Below are 18,726 nucleotides of genomic sequence, written 5' to 3'. Positions count from 1 at the left end.
TTAGAATTCACTTTTGTGCATTAATTCATCTTTTAGCTCAAAACTGTCACAATCTTGTTCTTAGAATGGGAAGCATTTACTGGTTTGCACAATCTGCCAGTTTTACAAGCTAGGGGCTTGCTTTCTAGAATGTCCTCCTACCAGATGGAAAATAGGCGTGGCTAGCATTTACAAGGTCAGCTTGGCACAGCTTCAAGTGTTATGATCTGAATACAAGAGCAAAGCCCTGCAATAAAAGCGGCCTGCACACAGGCCTGCTTGCTTCAGTGGCGGTTGCAGTCTGACCTCCACAGCTGAAGCACTGACCTTGGAAGGGAGTCTCATGAGGTGGGAAACCAAATTCAGTAGTTCTATCTTTATCTGTCCAAATTGCAATAGCAGGCAGCAAGAACTCCCCCTCACCTCCAGACTGCAGCAGGCTTTTCTGGCCATGGCTCCAACCTGCGCTTTTCTGCTGATGCAGCTCTTGGGTTAGAGGGGTGTGCATCCCCGTCGTGTGCGTGCTGGGCAGATGGGGTTTGCCGGGAGTTCTCGGCAAGGACTTTTAGCACCCGCACAGGCAGCACGTACCTGTGCTGGCACGTGGGCTGGAGGAGGCTCCTGTGGCATCGAGACGTTTTTAGGTGGCGAAAGCCCTTTGCCTCTTTTGCTGGTACAGTGGCTGAGTTGTCTCCCTCCAAGGTTAAAAGAAGCTGGAATCCAGAGTGCCTCTATTTATAGCAACAATGTACAGTTGCCTTGGCAGAGAGGAGGGAAAGAAATGCAACTACTTCATCTTGCTGCGGTTAGGCCAAGACCGCTGGGCAGGCTGCCTTTCAAGTCCTGACGTCGTCTATTCCTAAAGTCCCCTCTACTGGATGAATTTTAAACTAGTGGTAGATCTGCTGTAGCTAATATGTACTTTATTGCTGCAGAAGACCCTGAAATATCCTTGTGCTAGCCACACAAAAGACATTCCTGCTCTTTTTTAATTGATGCAGAATAATTGTTGGGGCTGTTAGTTCCTTTTCTTCACCAAACCCCTGTGGTCCTGGGCACTCGTTTTGTGTTAAGCTTTCCCTTGCCTGGAACAACCACTATGGCAGAAGGACTGACCCCTGGTAGGCTCCCTAAACCCATGGCTCACATCAGACTCTGGAGTTAAAAAATGAGCAAGTTTCCTGTGGTCTCTTACTGCAGGAGAAAAGGTGAAAATTCAGCTTTGCTGTCACAACAGGTAGGTCTGGTTTAAAAACGCACCCTTTGCTCTGTTCTGAGGTGGACAGGATGTAGATGGGGAGCGGCGGGGCTATTTTTTCCAAGAAACGTTCATGATAATTTAGCTAAAATGCTTAGTGATGTGCTGGCTGTTAAGGCAGTGCTGTAACTATTCAAAATGACCTGGGAGACCAAGAAGGGTCTCGACGGTTGTGCGTTTCACTGCATCGCATGGATGGCTGCTGTATGCAGGGCTTTGGGGTCAGTCTCCGCTCCCCCCCGTGCCAGTAGCTGTGGGTGACAGTGGCTGGGGATGAGCCCCCTTTCGAAAGCTCCGCATGCTGCTGACCGTTACGGGGGCGCTCTGAAATGCAGCGTGCTGCGTTCCTCTTGTCACGGAGACGGAATTTACTTTCAAAGGGGAATGTGCACACTCTCGGTAACCTCTGACTCGGAGCGGTAGTTCAAACTAACTAACTACAGTAACTCCCCACGCGTAATTTTTTTTCCTCAGGCTTGATGTGTTACAACCCTTGGTGTCCTGGATGGCAACATAGAAATGCAAAGCAGCCCCTCGGTCCTTCCCGGGTAGCTGTGACCTGAAACACCAGACAACGGAGCAGCTGGATGAGACCGACAGGACTACTGTATTTTGCCAAGAAATGGAGGACCTGAACATGCAAAATACAAAAGAAAAAGCACAACTAATGCTTACAGAAACTCCTCTTGTGGAGAGGGAGAGAAGGTAATGCCTTCATTTCCTATCTTAACAGGAAAAAAGATACATACACCTGAAAGCTTCAAACTGTCATTTCAATCCTCAGACTTTACGTAACAAACCTGCAACCTCAGCCACAGTGAAAATGGTGGAGGACGCCCTACCTGAGCAGCAGCACTGTGATCATTAAACACGTCCTGGGCATCATCTGGGATGGATTCTGAGAGATCATTTATAAATCCGCAGTGGTGAAGAGAAGGCTTTTTGAAGGAGAAGGTCCTGCTGACACTGCACACCTGTATTACAGAGTTTTAGTGTGACTAATCCTCTGTGTGGGTTCACACTATGTCTACTGTAAACTAGCAGATGGAGGGGCTGGGATGAAGTATGTTGTTCTGCAACTACAACTGTTACAACAGCACCTTGCAGGAATGTAAGAAAGGAAAAACAAAATCCTCCTGCTTTCCCTTCCTCTAATGTTACCTGCTCTGAGGAGCTGAAGTAGAACAAAGGATTAATTTCATAACAATGTAATTTATTTGTCGTCGGATGTGCACTCACAGGCAGGACATACAAGGCAGTACACATGGAGAACGCTGGTAAGTGCATGGAGGCGGCAGCAGGGGTCTGGACCTTGTTCCTACTCGTAGGCTTTATTTTAAGTTAAAAAAGATTATTCTTGTCCTTACTGAAGTCTCTCTGTGCAGCCTCTCCTTTTTCCTAGTGGTGCTGGTATCCCTCACAACATGAGGAGGAAGGGTCAAGAATGGAATACGGCACTGCCTCAGGCTGTCGGACTCCCTGAAGCCTGCGTGAAGATCGTCCCCCCACCGGAAGCGATCCTAACTAGCATCTGGGATTGCTTTAAAACTGGTGAGAACTAAGGGTCTGTCTCCTCTACTGTCCACCCTACGCACACAGTTTTTCCTCTGCTTGCCTGGCATCTGCAGAATCGCACCAACTCTGTGCTCTAGGCCTGCGGATGGACCAGGTGTGTGTGGCTATTGGCTGCACAGTATTTACACACAACAGCATACCTGGCTGTGCTTTTACTTTTTTATACCTTTTCAGTGCTTCCCCTGCATTAACTTGTGCTGTGGTTAATACTGCACTGTCAGGTAGTAGAGTTAAATGTCCTGTACCTCAGTAAGGCATGATTCAGACAGATAAAATAATTGCCAAATAAAACTTACATTTTTACATCAGTTAACTTTAAAAGTGGCACTGGACTTGACTTTAGCTTAACATGCCAAATCATCTGATCTGTTAACAAGCAGAGGCTCTGAAGTTTTCCACTTCAAGCAACACGTTCTAGATCAGATTGGAAGGAGTGGGAAGGAGACACTGATCACGAGAGTTCCCAGCTGGGGACTGTATTTCACAGGGGCCACAGGGTGGGGAAAGCTAAGATCTGCTTGTGTGAAGGACAAGCGGGTTTTATTTGTAGCAGGCCAATAAAGTTGAGCATGCCTGGAGTGAGGTGAGGTAAGGGGCTGTCTTCCAGCACATGGGCCTCCCCTGCTGCAAAGTGCATTCCCTTGAGTTACTCTCCCTGGCAGCCTCAGCTCTCCACCTTTGTCCAAGGACCCTTCTCCAGGTGAGGAGTAGGTGCTGCCTTCCAGCAAGTGGGGCCTGCCCTGATGTGGGGGAAACCACTTCCCGCTCTCCATGCAATGGCAAATTGCAGCATTTTGGGAAAGGTTTTTCCCTGCAAGAGCACTTCCACCGATGTCCCAGCCAAACTGCAGGGGGTTCGCTTCTCCCTACAGTTACTTCTTGAATGAGATGAGCTTTAAGAGTCCTTTGCTTTTCTCTCCTTTTTCGCTCTAGCTGCCATTAAGGTGAAGAAGAGCCTGGGGAAGAGGTTTCGCAGGTAGACAGCCAGGGACGGTGTTAGGCCAGCTACCAGTACTTCCTTCTTCTTCTGTCCCACTGCATTGAGAACCACCTGAGCCACCTCTGCGGCTGTCTGTCCTTCGGCGGTGTTCTTGTCCATAACTGCCAAAGGAAAGCCGAGTAAACACCAATGCCAGCAGGTAAGCCCACACTTAAGTACCTTTCCTAAGAATGCTCTGTTCTAACTGTACATGGTTGTTTGTATGGTTCTGTTTTTTAAACCAGTTGTATATGGGACCACAGGCAGGTATAATCCATGGTTGGGCTAGTAATCAGTAATTGCTGTCTAGGAAGGCTAAATTTTGCGGGTTACTGTTCCTACCCTGCATCCAAAGTTGTCTTTTGATACTTCAGGGCTAACCTGTGTCCCCACCAGAGGTCGTATGTTGAGAGTACACTTTGAAGTAACTCATTGAGGTGGACATGCTTTAGATATAGGGCACAAAATCATATCTCACCTCCATAGCGAGATCCATCTGCTGTTACAGCATTGAGAGAGAGGTTTGTCTGAATGTATCCAGGGCTTATAACTGTCACTTCAATGTCATATTGCTCTACCTCTGCTCGTAGACAATCGAAGAAGGCCTGGGTAGCATGCTTAGAGGCAGCATCTGAAAAACAGGAAAAGAACTATGCACTAAGGAAAAGGAGCAGGACTGAAGGAAGAATCATTCCCCTGAATGGGTTTTTCACTGCAATGCAGCCACTTCTCAGCAAGAGCCCAGTAGCTGTTCTCCAACTAGATGGTTTGTTGGTTTGGGTATTTTTAGTGAATGGCAGCAACAGGTAGTAGGAGTGAGAGAAAGGCAGTTGGTAAATTTAGGAAGGCAAAATATAAATACTCAAGTTGGAAACTGGCTAGGATCCTGAGCTTAATATCACAGCCATGCCAAAGCACTACAGAGTGAACCCAAGCTGCCTCCCGCTCGCGATAAAGGAGACATGAAGCCTGGCCCGGGAAGCGTTTGATAAGCTGGGCTGGTGGACTGTGAAGCCAGTACAGGAGGGCAGAGCTGAGCACCGCTGCCGAGCGCCCTGCTGGCCTGCACGCCCTGGGCGTTACGGACTTGCAGAGCAGGTTCAGGGCTTGGCTGCACACAAGTCAAAACCTGATCACACAAGCAGACAGGAGTAGAAGTGTGGCCTAGGGCAGGATTTCCCCCTGCTAAATGGCTGAGTGAGTCCTTTTGCTCTCTCCCTTTCCGTGTATACTTGGTCACTACCACCGTGACTGCCATCACCTCAGCCTGTCTGCAGGGCTGACACCAGCAGCACAGAGCGTAGCGCAGGCTGCATACCCTGTCTGAGGACCTAGGCAAGAGCTGAGCTCTGTGCCGCCAGGCCCACATGGTTCTGGTCACTCTGCAAGCGCTATGGAAGCTCTTTAGAGCACGCTTCTTGGTGCAATTGTACCCACATCACCTGCAAGACCAGAAGGCCCAGATGTTCCAGGCTCTCGTTCACTCAGCATCATGCCCTACCACACTTATGCCATCACCACTTACTTCTCCATTTTTATGTTTATCTTCAGTGACTTACAGATACTTGTATGCCAAACACTCTCCTTCTCTCCTTTTACTTCCTCCATCTTTTATAAGGCTTTTTCCAGTAATCTCACCAATATTATTTTTTGTCATAACTGATTTAGCACAAAGAGTTTGCTGGATCAAGATCACCATTTAGGCTTTTATTTTGGCATTGATTTTCCTATGGCACTTCATAACTTACTCAGACAAAAAGTTCCTACTTTCTTATAGGAGATTAACCAGGCAAACAACAAGGATAAAATGCAGTAAAATTATAGAAATTTGTTTTCAGCGTCTTGAAAACAGCTTGATATTCCTATCTTAACACTTGAGAGCCCCTGTAAACTTACTGATTATTTCCATAATAATGAGGAAATAATGAGGGGTTCTCAAGTGTTAAGATAGGAATATCAAGCTGTTTTCAAGACGCTGAAAACATATTCTCCTCCCCCATCCCTTAACAGCTAAACCTAAAAGGACAGGGCTAAGATTTTGTATTTGAAAATGCCTTCCTCAACAGCTGTCAGAGATTTGTGACCACACAAAGAATGATGCACAGCTCTGCCTTTCCTGCATGCAGCCAGGTCTATGAAGAGCTAAATGTGGCAACAGTAGCCAAATATTCATTCAGTCCGGTGCCCCAAATATGTCTTCCCCATCTTCTGTGGAGGTACTTACATGCTGATCTGAAAGGAATGCTTATTTTGCCTTGAACACTGCTGATGGCCACAATGTGGCCTTGTCTCCTCTTGATCATGGAGGGGAGAAGTGCTAGCAAGAGACAGAAAAGACCCATTCAGAAAAACAGTCCTGCCATTCCTGCTGTCAAGAATCGATGCTTTCAGAGCATTCAAAGATGCCTAAGTGAATTACAAGATCCTTGTTCAGTGCAGGGGTTGGGCAAGGGATACTGCTTAGGAAGCCTCTAACTGAAGCTGCAGTCTGGCTGGGACATTCACCTATGAGGAGAATCCTTGTGCCAGCAAGGCTGCACAAAGGCTGTTATAGTTGCTATGATCTCCCACTGGCATGGTCAGCAGGACTTGCTCTTTTCTGCCACCAGTAAGTCTTTCCAGTTCCTGCAGCTGACACACTCCAGGCTGAACTTTCTGTGTACCCGAAGAAGCTTCCTAGAAGAGCAACAGCTTCACCTAGAACCCATACTGCGTTCTCTAGGGTTTTATCAGTGTAGACAGGCTAACCATATCTCTCTTCATAAGTTCCTGCCAGACTAGTGTCAGGAGGTGTATTGTAAACACGATGGTATCTCTAATCAGGTACTTCCCATGCAGTCATGCCCAAGCATCAACTTTAGGCCTGCTATAAAACAAAACTTTCCTTCCCTCTTATACTGCACTGTACCAAATACAATTACAAACAGAAGTTAAGCTGTGCTTAGTTGTATTGGCATGCAAAAGGTATCGGCCAAATCCACTGCCCCCCTGTAATCCAGATCACAAGTACCTTTGGTGAGGGCTATAGGACCAAAATAATTTGTTTCCATCACTTTCTTGTCCACATCCAGTCCTGTGTCCACAATTGTGCCCCGGAAGCTAATGCCTGCATTGTTGATCAGTATGTCTATGTGACCCAAGTACTTCAGGATCTCTTCAGCAGCGTCTAGGACAGTTTTAGTGTCCGAGAGGTCAAATACCACAGTGTGAGGTTTGTGTGTCTGTGAATAAACAAAAGTTGGCAAAAGACCAGTTCAGGCTGTGCTGAATGTGCTGTATGTTCATGCTGATGACTTAAAGGAGAGATGGGGTTTCACAGCTCTGGAAACACAGAAGCAGACCATCCAAACCTTGTACAATTAGAGTGCAGCAGTTCCATTTGGTAGGAATATAGGACAGAAGCAGGTTGTGCTTTCATCTTTCTCTGCTCCTGTAGCCTGTTCCTTATACCAGAGCACAGGAAAGGGGCAAGTGAGATCTTCCTCAAGTACTAAAGTTTGTTATTGTCTTAATAAAGAAAATGCATCTAAAATAGTCAAAAACTTAACATGTGTCTTCTTCAGAAGCCAGCAATACCTTTCTTAGACACTGTCAGCAGAACTAGACATCAAAAGTAAAAGCCAACAGAAGGAAAATCACTTTCCCAGATTCAGTATGTGACATGCAAGGGCATCTGGGCACTCTGCACTCTCCTACGCTTTCACTTCCATTACAAGTCTTTCAGATGGCTTATTTTTGTAGGGTTTTTACAAGATATGACATGTCAGCTCAATGTACTCCTATAGCAGTATCTACCCCTAACCACAGATTGCATTCTTCCGATTGCTCAACAGAACAACCCACAAGCAATTCTGTAACTTCTGTAATAACACGAACAGAAATCCCAGCCCCACAAGACAACAAGCTTCTCCTTCTCCCACACTTACGTTCTTTCGGTGATTGGTCACGGTAGAAAGCTGCTGCACCAGGTCTTTGAGTTTCTCACTGTTTCTGCCACAGAGCACCAGCTTGGAGCCAGCTGCATGGAAGGCTTTTGCACATTCTTTGGAGGAAGCAAGGAAGAGAGAAAAATAGACATTTGAATGCCAGAGAGAAACAGCAGATCCACACCATACCTGGTAATAGGCTAAAACTTCGTTTAGGTGGCAAGGGCCTAAGGTGGCTTTATTACTCCTGAGTGATAGGCTGATTTACAGTGCAGTCGCAGCAAGATGCCATTTTCTTGTGACTTTGACAGACACATGACAGCGGCTGACAGCGGCTGAGGCAGCTGGTGTGTTCACAGTTACTGTGCTGGTTATGCAGTTGTGCTCTTGATGCATCTTCCCCCATCAGCTGGCTGAATTTCCCTGTGCCTCTTCATTTTTGACTATATGCCCTTCTTAAGAGGGACTACAGTTACCTTGTGTATGTTATCTAATGGAGTGGGGCCTGATCTTAGAAGTTTTCATTTTAGTGAACACCTCCAAAGGTTTCAGAAGCCTTGGAGCTAATGGCTTCATCAAGGTGATCCTCTTCTTCAAGAAAAGGCTGAAGAACAGATGCCATGCTATTGTCCTTTCAGTGCTACCAGCTGCTGAGGCAATTGCGTATTCTTTTACCCTATCCCTCTGTGACCCAGTGAGACAAATTGCTTATTTGTGCAAGAGATGGCAGTGGGTAGTAACGAAGGGTGTTTAAGAACACACAGTAATTAGAGGTGGTCTAGTATGTTAATAACTGGGAGTGAGGGGAATAGTATAAGCTCTTGGCAATGAGTCAGTAAAGGGGGAAACTTTACTATACAATGGTGGAAATCTATACACCCAACAACACACAGCGCTACATCTGCCCAGCCTGTCACAGCTGGAAAGTCCCTCCTGAGATACTACTTCTATCTCTTCTTGCTGTGGAATACAAATTCTTTTACCATTCTCAGCATTTTGGTTCCGACAGGCAGAGAGGACCATTTCATCTCCTTTGGCCATTCAGTTACTGAACACCCCTACCCTTAAGGACAAACTCACATGCAAGAACAGCATCAATTTAAGCTTTATTTCTTCTATAAATGTACTCATCCTAATGAAAACCTTGATAGCAGAGAGCACCTTGTCTTCTCTTCAAGAAGCTTTTAAAGCAATTATAGAAAGCAGAGTTAGAGAACCTATCCACTCAAACAAAGAATAAATTCTATTTGGAAAAAAACCCTTGTGTTTTTATTTAGAAAAAAATACTCATTGTTGTTAATATTGCCAAGAGTTTGATTTTAGAATGGATGTACAAGAGAAAAGGTACCTTAACTTTGGGGGTTAGGGCAGAGAGGAGTGGAAGGTATGGCATGGTATCTGGAAATACAACAAACATGAATGCAGAACACCAGTTCTGTGAAGTTTTAGAGAAACAATTTGACTTCCCGGCTTTTTCAGGATTCAGAGAAAAGACCCCTGACAGCACAAGAACAACATAACTTGCTCCTTTCTTTGATGAGCTCCAGTTTATACAGAATAATTAAAATTTTCCTTAACAGATTTTGAGACTTTCTTGCATCAAAATTTGCACTGGCTATAGTTATAACTGATACGGCTGTGCAAGCGATGTCTCTCAAAATTCAAAGCAATGGAAACTTTCTGCTCATTACTGCTTTATTCCAATCGGTGCCCCTTCTGCAATGCTCCACTTGTCCTGCCTTTGCTGCCCTTCTTTCAGTACCTACCTTTTCCCAGGCCAGAGGTAGCCCCTGTGATCACGACCACTGCTTCTTGGAGGTAAGCTCGCATCCGCATCCACTGCAGTAGCCGAAAAAGGGCGAAGATCCCCAAGCTGCCAAAAAGCAGTGGGATGATAACTGTGCTTGTGAGATCCATGAGTTTTCCTTTCTGAACGGTCTTCCTAGAGCCACAAGATGACAGGAAACAGACCATTTCATCATCAAAAAAATTAGCAGAGGCTTGAAAACTAGGGAAGTGCTTTTTCTTAACCCTGACTTAGACCACCAATAAACCAAATCCCCTACAAAGGTATTTTCAACAGATTTCCTCATCCTTTCATTTAGGCTTTCAAAAGTTCACATCAGTACCCATTTTAAGCATATAAATGCTAATCTGAACATCCAAGCAGGACACTTGGGTGCTGGATCTTGTCAGCTGTTGTGTCACAAACTTGGGTGCTGTTCCCACGTCTTGCTCTAGATGCACTCTCTTGTATGAAGCAGAGCGTGAAAGCTCCTCAGGGCTGGGATATGTCTCTGCATTCTTCTGATTGTAATAAAACCTCTTAATTTCTCTAGAACAGCCAGTACCACAGTATCTACATGCCAGAGACCAGTTACTGTGTATTATCCCAGATGGATATAAGCCAGTCTATTTTCTGGAGGCTCAGAGTAAGTTTTTCTCTATGAGCATGTTATTTGCTTAATGCACTAAAATCTATGCTTCCATCTCCAGTGTCTTTCATCACCCATTAGTAGGGACAAGTTACCTGATTTAAATGAACCACATGTCCAGTCACGTAGGCTAAAGCCTACGTTCATGCTCTTTATTTTTATGACCACATTAATTGTTCAGTTTAACACCATGATGTGTTCTAATATACTGAAATTAAACCAGTGAATGAAACCCAAGCTAAAGGTATCTAGGAGACCTAGCTCATCCTGGAATTGGATTCTGATACCAATGCATAGCCCTAATCTCCTTGCTAAGTCACTGCCTTCAAGGGAGTAGTTTATGTTACAGCTTACTACATGTCCAAAGAGTGATAGCTGTGCTGTAAAAAAGGTCACTAATTTTCCCACTGCATATACCCCCAAGCTTTTATACTTGATGGCACAGTAAAGTCAGTTACAACGCTTCCTGAAATCTGTACAACTTTTGGGGCGCGCATAAAGTCAAACCCAAATATTAATATACCTTCCCTGTTGTGCAAAGTTTGAACTCTTGCAGTTTGACCTGCAAGATAGGCCTTTAGCAGGAAGTTATTGGAAAGGTCTGGGCACATAACTCATACACTGCTTCAAACAAAAGGACAGCATGAGTAGCAGAAAACAAGAGGTAACTAATAATGCTGAGCCAGAATTCAGTGCCATTAAGTAGGACGAAGCTTCTATGGAGATGAAGGGATGACAGAGGCTCCACATGCTGTGGAACAGAGCTAATGTGGAATATGTCATGCTTTTCCAGATTTCCATCAGGGCCTTGCATAGAATTCCTCAAGTAGCTGGTCAGTGAACAGACTAGCTTGCTGAACCAGTAGTAAACTGTATAAAATAAGTATTTCTGGAGGTATAGCTAGAACACAATAAAATAACACATAAAGATAGCTGAGCTAGCTCTAAATAAGCTTGACAAGGTCTAAAAATAAAGCCATCAAGTTAGTACACAGCTCTTCTCAAGGTACTATGGAGCTTCCCATTCATAAGCTAACTCACGTATCTACAAAGTAGTTCATTCTGTAATATGCTGTGCATAATGCAGCCAGACATCCAGAACACGAGCTCTGCTGGGCACAGGGAGTATGCCTGAAGTGGGAAGTCAGAAACCCAGGAGGATTAAACTTATTCCATTGCAAAGCAATGCATGAGCACTGCACCCAGCTGCTCAGACCAGTGTCTTATTTTTCCACCCCTTTGTGCTGCGTGTGCACAGAGTGTGTATTTTGTACTGATTTACAGCAGAGCACTGGTAGAGCTCATTTAACATAAGAGTGTGTATCGCCCCTAAAATAATTCCTGGGAAAGAGCTGGTTAGACACAAGGCCACTGGCCTTCTTTAGGCTGGATAAGCAGGGGGTTCTTCTTTCTCATTCATGTTCAGCTAGTCGTTTAAAGCAGCCTCCCTCTTTATGTTGTCCCTTTTGTTTGTTTGTTTGTTTGTTTCTCTCAAAGGTCTCTTGAGATTCAGAAGGCGAGATGTGGGCAGGGACAACAGGTGCTGCGCTGACATTGAGCAGCGTGGCTTACAGGATATTTTGGAATCAAAAATCTTCGGCTCCCATTTAGGACCTTTTGTTATTTCCAAAGTGGGAGCTGACAGGTGGAGTGGCACTTCCTTTATGAGCCCAGGTTGAAGGTGAGGCATGTTAAAAATCTGGCCCTGACCAGCTTTGCTTCTCATTTCAGTAAAATGCAGATGATGGTGTAAAGCAGATGAAAAGGTAATTGGGAAGATGGGGCTTTTCTGACACCTTTTCTAAATAAACTACACGAGCAGATGAGAGGGAGTCCCACATTTGGTTACAGCACAGTTCTTTCACATTCTTTGGCAAAAATAAAGGTTGAGTTCGACTGAACTCCTTGCCACAGGGGCCAGTGGAAAAGAGCCCGCATCTTACCAACTAAAAGCTAACTGTTTTGGTCAGGTAGCATCCCTTGCTCATCAATATCAACCAGTTATACCTGCTTAATTTATTCCTTATTCATATCACTTAATCATCTACTTCCTAAACAAAGAAGGTCTGCCTTTAATCTTTTTTCATTTGAAAAATCTTTGCTAGCCTTTTATTGTTTTTCTTTCTCTTCCCTGCCTCCCCACCCCATATTATATACAGGAACTGGGCAAATTACCCAATCTCTGCCCTAAGGCTGCAGCAAGCCATGAACCCGATCAGCAGCAACAACCCACTTTTGCAGCTTCCAGGGTAGAGTTTGAATCAACAGGTAATCCCCTCTGATATATGGGGAGGGGAAATACAGGATGGGGAAGATAAAGACTGGATGAAGGAGGGGAGCAAGAGAGAGAAGGACTAGCTGATCAGAGATGTAGATTCTTTTTTATTAGGGCGTACAGTTGCAGTACCTTCTTCCAAGGAGGGTACTCAAGTGGCCCCTTAAAGAGAACCCCAGAACAAAGAAAATCTCCATGCCGTCAGACTTGAGAAAGAGGACAACCTAGCTGAACTAAATTATTTTGGAAAGAAGAAAGTATTTTATTGCAATAAGTTTTGCTTTGATTTCATAGACCAGCTTCGATCACAAACCCATGAATCCTTATTTTAGCTTGTCATATTGAACATGCTCAAAAAAATAATTGATAAAACAAGTATCAGTGGAACAAGAGAACATGGAAATGGACTCAAGCCATAGAGCCACGGTGCACTACGTTCCACAATATCCATCTTACAGAGCCCAGTGCCAGGCTACTGACACAACAGGGTGGCAGTTATGTTCTGTTCAGTTTTCAGGGTTATTTGGTGGAAAGGCCAAAGAAAAGAATTGCTGCAACCTGAAGGAGAAATTATATTCTGTTTAGTATTAGCATTATTTGCTGCAAAAGCCAGAGGAAAAAACTGCTGCAATCTGAAGGAGAATGAGATAGATCATAGATAAAAAAGACTTGATTCACATCAACAAAAATGCTAAGTTGCAAGACAAAGGCTGGTAGAAGAAAATAAAAAGCATAAAACCCAACTTAAGATCGATAACACTTTGAAGTACTAAAAGACATCCCAGGGCAGGTAACACCATGTCACATTAAAAACATGGGGACAGTGGGCAGCACGTGGGTTTCCACACCTAATTCGAGATGAACTGGATAGCCTCAGACCTCTTGCTCAAAGATCTGAGACCCCACTGTCACCTTTGTTCAAAAATTTTGGTATTCATGCTGAAAAAACCTGTTGTTAATGCTTAACAGAAAATGTTTATGACACCAGGTTATTGGCAGGAGAGAACCTACTGCTCATAATTGGTTCAAATAAAGTCCTATAATTCTCAGTTCTCTATCCCAAAAGGCAGGATGGGAACATGCAGGTTATTAGAGAGCAGAACTAAGAACACTGATAAGGTAAGCAAATACAGGTGATTGGAAACTTTTTGAAAGGCATACCATAAAATAAATCACACATATCCAGTTAAAAAAAAAAACTTTCCCCTTAAAACACAGCACAATGATTTCCAAAGGAACGAGGATCTTAGTTAATAAGGTCAAGAGTGCAGTAAAGGCAGCAAAGATGAGATCAAGTCCTAAAAGAAACTAAAACCATGAGAGTTTTCCTAAACAACGCCTATTCTCCTTTAGCTTCAGCCACCTAGAATCACATTGTCCTTTACATGACGAATGGTAGCAACTGGGAGGCTATTTTCAGAAATCAAAAGGTATCATTTAAAAGGTGGGGGAATAAAAGGAAGGAAAAAAATATTTTTTTTCTAAGGAGGCCCTTGTCCAGAAGCACAGCAGCTCTAAGCTTGATTAGCTATCAACTTTAGCCTGAAGAAAGCACAATATCCTACCTTTGAAAAGAACTCACTTGCCAGTGACTCTGTGAGTTGGTGTCTCCCTCTGGTCTTTTAACGGGACAGACCTGACTTAAATTTGGAAATGGCAGCAGTCCAAGCAAATGCACTCTGTCCAATGCTAGCACAGCCAAGAACTGCCTCTAAAAACAAACCTCAGGAATACGTTCTGTGACCTTTCAAATGTGGGGGTAATTTAACCCCAGATTTAAAAGACAGAGATGAATTCAAAATTACACGAAACTTATGATGACCCTCTGATTATTTCTAGTAATAAACAAGTAATTTCTAGTACTGAATCTGGAGTATCCCTAAAGACCAATAATACTAGTCTTTCCACACTCTAGATGAACAAAAAAAGGCAACTTGTGAATCAGTTGCAATTCTCTATTATTGTAATTAGTTTTGGGGCATACACTGATGTTATAATGCACACTCTAAAATGGGTATCATGCTAATTAAAAGAAAATAGGCTTTTAATTTCTTCCCTTAGGATTCTTGAGAACTTTGAGCACAACTGGACAGATGAGTTTCTCATCACAGTCTGCATCAAAACCTGGTATTCACTGCGGAAATGCGTATTGCCTCCAGCAGACCAAATTCACTAAATCCTTGTAAGCCATGTTTGACAGGGAGAAAAGTGAGCATTACTTGCATTTTGTATCAGATAAACAGTTTTACTGACCCCGCTGCTTTGGAAAGAAATGGAAATCAAACTTATAGACATCTAAGCCAGGAAAAAAATAAATCATATAGCACTGGCTGGTAAATCAGTGATTTAATATAAGCCAATGGGAAATTTGCAGACAATTTCTCTGATGCACAAGATCCCCATAAATGGTAACTTAAACTTTAAAAAATGCATTCAAAACCCAATGAGAAAAAACAATGATTACATTAATTCAAACAACTGAATTACTGAAATGCCAGTGTGCACTTACATGCTCACATAATCAGCTTTCATTCCAAACTTTATAAACGGTAAATCATGTAAAAAAATACACTAAGGTGATTAGAAACCAGTAAAAGTTCTAAGAAGGAATGCAGGAACTGGACAGAGCTCCTCACTATAATACAGCCATTTCAAACGGAGGACAGAGAAGGGGTTCAGGAGAAGGAATACACTAACCAAACTGGAATTCTCAAAAGAAATGATGGCAACTGGTATTATGAAGAGTGACACAGAACTGCCATGCACCGGTAGCTGGTAGGTCTTGTTGTTCATTGTTGCCAACTACTTACAAGTGCTTGAGGTTTGCTGAGGGGTGGGTAAGTATCAGTCATAATATTTTGAATTAACTTTTCCTAGTGCAATTTGAACAAGCTACCATCTCTCAAGCATTACTTGAAGCAATGTCTAGGAAAACTATCTGCTGTATTTCAGTAGTTAATTCCAACAGTATCCTACTTATGTTTTTACGCAACTCTTGTGCAAAACAACCACCTCACCCCATGGCACAGGGAGGGGAGAGAATGTTTCTAGCATGCAAAAACCAGACTGCACTAGAGAAACCATCTTCTCATAAATCTTCCTGCCACTTTTATTCAGTTACGAGCTTCATTTCCAACCTCCCACTCGAAAATCCTCTATTGGTGTTTGGGGCACAAAGGTATATCAAAGTGGTGTGACTAGAAAATTAAAACATTTGCTGTGCCAGAGAAAGTATTTTGCAGGCATTTACCAAATCACGAATTACCTAAAACACAGAGTTGACTTACTCTCCCCACCCCGATTTATACGTAAATATCACTGTTACAGCTCTTAAATACATGAACTATGTACTTGAGAGCACTGCACACGGATCAGGGTCAAGTTCACCCAACCTCTCACATTAGCCAGACTTTCATCTCTCAAAGGACAACACCCGCAGCCCCCTCAGCACCTCCCCGTGAGCTCCCCTGCGGAGATCACGGGCGGCCGGAGGAGGGCACCGCAAGGGGCCAGCGGTGTGCAAGCAGCCCCGCTCGCTGCTGAGCGGCGCCCTGAGAGGGCGGCCGACAGAAAGGGGCTACCTCCCCGCCGGAACGGGACCGGGAGCGGGGCGGCTGGGTCTAAGGGGAGGGGGAGACCGCTGGGCCCTACCTGCCTACCGCCATCACCATGGCCACCGCCGGAAGTGCCGAGGCGCGCATGCGCCTGAGGCGCCACCGGGGGAGAGGCGGGATTCCCGCCAGAGCGCCCAATGACAGACAGTCTCCTCCGCGACGCGAACCGGAAGTGTAAGACGCTTGTGCCCGGAGGAAGGAAGGGCGCATGGCGGCAGCCCCGGGCGGGGGGTCGGACCGCCTGTTTGTTACGATGTGCAGACGATACGTTTGCAGACGCAGTCGGAAATACTTTAGCGTTATCGAGAGACAAAGGCAGTTGATCCCAGATGTCTTTTCCGGTGAAAGGCAACGAGATAAAGGATAGTTTTTTATGTCAGCTATTTGAAAGACAGTTTTATCATAAGTTTTGATCATAACAGTGTTCTGCTCCTCTCTTCTAATCAGAAAAAGACACTGAAGCTGTGAATTCATTTCAGTAAGTTTGTCATTAGTAAGGGATCGATATTTCAGGAAAAAGGAGAAAAGAATTCAAGGTCTTCCTGAAAAATCACATTGAAAGATCTGGTGGCAGTGCCCTTTTTTTTGGCTTCAGCACCAATATGAAATGAAAGAATAATTTTATTTACACAAATGCTACTGAAAAACCCAAAACAGAAGTAGATAATTTAGGTCATGGCAACCTTACTGGAAGCTGTAGTCTGTTCAGTCTGCTGAAAATCAGAGCTGGAAAAAGCCGTTTTGGACCATCTTTCTTTCCTGCCTTTCAGGGCAGGATGAGCTGCAGCCTAATGCGTTCTCTTTCTTACAGGACAGTAGTTCCCCAAGAGCTCTGTGCAAGCTCCAGTGGTCATTTATGTGGTATCTGCCAGCTTATTTATTTTAACAGGGTAATAGTCTGTCTAGACTGGCAGGTGCTGCCAAAGTTGATTGAAACCAAGTGCCCTGCAGCGATTGCATGAGTAGCAAGTCATATAGCAAAGGGCTAGAATGGAGTTGCAATTGGAGAAGGAAATTCATTGAACTAAGGCTTGACTTCGTTGCTTTTGATTGGAATTCTGTTTTCTTAGGTTAACCTGGTATAATTAGCAACAAAATCACTGTTGATTTAAACCTGCTGATTCACACATTGCACGTTTGATGGCAGTTGGGTGGCTTACTTATGTTGACATGCCTTTGTTCTTGGAAACATTAGAGGGGAGTCTACCCTGAATCAAGGACTTTTGTTTTGGAGACCATACAGGCCTGACTGTTAAATGTTGGTATAATCTTCTAAAAATATGCCTGCTGTTTTTATTAGCACTCAGTCTCCTCTTTTCTTTCTCTTTCTGTGTCAGGCCAGAACTGCAAAGGGCTGGAATCCTTTTAGCATTTTTACACTTCCTTGACAAACATCCTGCTGCTCTATCACTGCCCTCCTGAAGTGTAGGAGCTCTTTTTCGAGGGGAAAAATGTCTCCAAACTCAAGGAACTATTTGCACTTTTGTTTGGTGACATCTGCTTTACTGCAAGCCTCAGTGAGGCAGATCTACAGCCTTTTAACCCTGTTCTCTAGGGCAACAATTTTGTGCTCTAATTCTTCCAGGCTCCTATTTGTCACCTTTTCTCAGGAGTATAAGATGTGGCTTGTCTCTTAAGAAAATCTTTAGTTGCTTACACTAAAAGCAAAGATCTGTGCAGAAATCCCCACAGGGTAACAAAACCATTCCCCAGGGAAAACACCCTTAACTAGTATGAACTGAAAGCTCCTAACTTCACAGTGCCTTTGGCTGGAAAATGTAAATGTTCAAAGGGCTGTGGCATGATTAAAGATTTTCTTGTCTCAGCCTCCAATGCAAGAGTGTGGGCTCTCTTCCCCTCCCTGCTTGCATAGATTGGGTTTATAGGAGTGAATGAAAATAGACTAGGACGTTAGGGGAAGAAACGGAGACCTGGGGTAGCAAACAGAGAAAGAAGGGCTTCTTGAGGCTTTTCCATTCTTTGCCCCTGCAGCTCTGTGCAGATCAGTTGTCTTTGTGCCTTCCAGGCAGTAGGCCCAAGAAGATGATCTTGGTTTTTGCCCCAGTTTTAGTTCTAGTTTGGAACTGGGCTCTGACTCAAAGACCTCAAACTCCTTTCAGAGAACTCTTGCTGACACCTGGTCACTAGTCTCTCAGCTCTTCTCTCTGGAAGAATTTTGCTCTAGGTTCAGTTCACTGCACTCATGGGTTTTTGCACCCTGAGTTGTTTGGGTTTTTTTGTAAGTTAGTTCCTTGTTTTCTCCAGACCCTGCACTGCAGCATTTCCAAGCTCAGTATGAAAACAGTGTAGACTTAGACTGCATTTCTGATGCATGATCATGCTGCAAATCCCTGATCTTTGCAGCTAACCCAAAAGCCAGGGAAGAGGGAGCAGTATCTGCTCCTCCTGCAGCTAAAGGTCCTCAAACATACACCACAACCATTTTAATGGAGCTGAACGCCTCCAGGGAAGACAGTGATGTTTTGTCACACACAGAAATAGAGATGTGACAAAGCTGAGGTACCATTTCCATTGCTTTAACTGCTGAGCGGACAGCTCAGGCCCGGTGTAGAAATACCTCCTACCTGCAGCTTTGCTGATCTCAGGTTATCCAACCCCATCTTTCCCTGCTACCTTCCCTCATTGTTTTAGAGTGGTAAAAGCAGGTAAGGTCTGAGGGCTGAG

The 18,726-nt window shown here is 44.2% G+C and overlaps 1 protein-coding gene across 2 annotated transcripts; it reads right to left on the bottom strand.

The window, feature by feature from the left end:
* Nucleotides 1-3,707: 3,707 nt before the first annotated feature.
* On the bottom strand, nucleotides 3,708-9,758 carry DHRS7B (dehydrogenase/reductase 7B; the record flags this gene model as incomplete). Of its 2 annotated transcripts, XM_082006812.1 has the most annotated exons (6): nucleotides 9,484-9,758; nucleotides 7,718-7,833; nucleotides 6,802-7,012; nucleotides 6,016-6,108; nucleotides 4,270-4,422; nucleotides 3,708-3,913 (listed from the first exon to the last, which is right to left on the bottom strand). In XM_082006812.1, exons 1-6 carry the CDS (start codon nucleotides 9,689-9,691, stop codon nucleotides 3,708-3,710), a joined length of 987 nt encoding a protein of 328 aa, XP_081862938.1. In that variant the 5' UTR covers nucleotides 9,692-9,758. The 2 variants fall into 2 exon arrangements, with proteins under 2 accessions (XP_081862938.1, XP_081862939.1); XM_082006813.1 differs by lacking the exon at nucleotides 7,718-7,833 and having other exon boundaries at nucleotides 6,802-6,957.
* Between the last annotated feature and the right edge of the window lie 8,968 nt (nucleotides 9,759-18,726).

The sequence above is a fragment of the Phaethon aethereus genome (assembly GCF_964289735.1).
Source record: "Phaethon aethereus genome assembly, chromosome: 15".
NCBI lineage: Eukaryota > Metazoa > Chordata > Aves > Phaethontiformes > Phaethontidae > Phaethon > Phaethon aethereus.
This window is presented reverse-complemented; position numbering and strand designations above follow the sequence as displayed.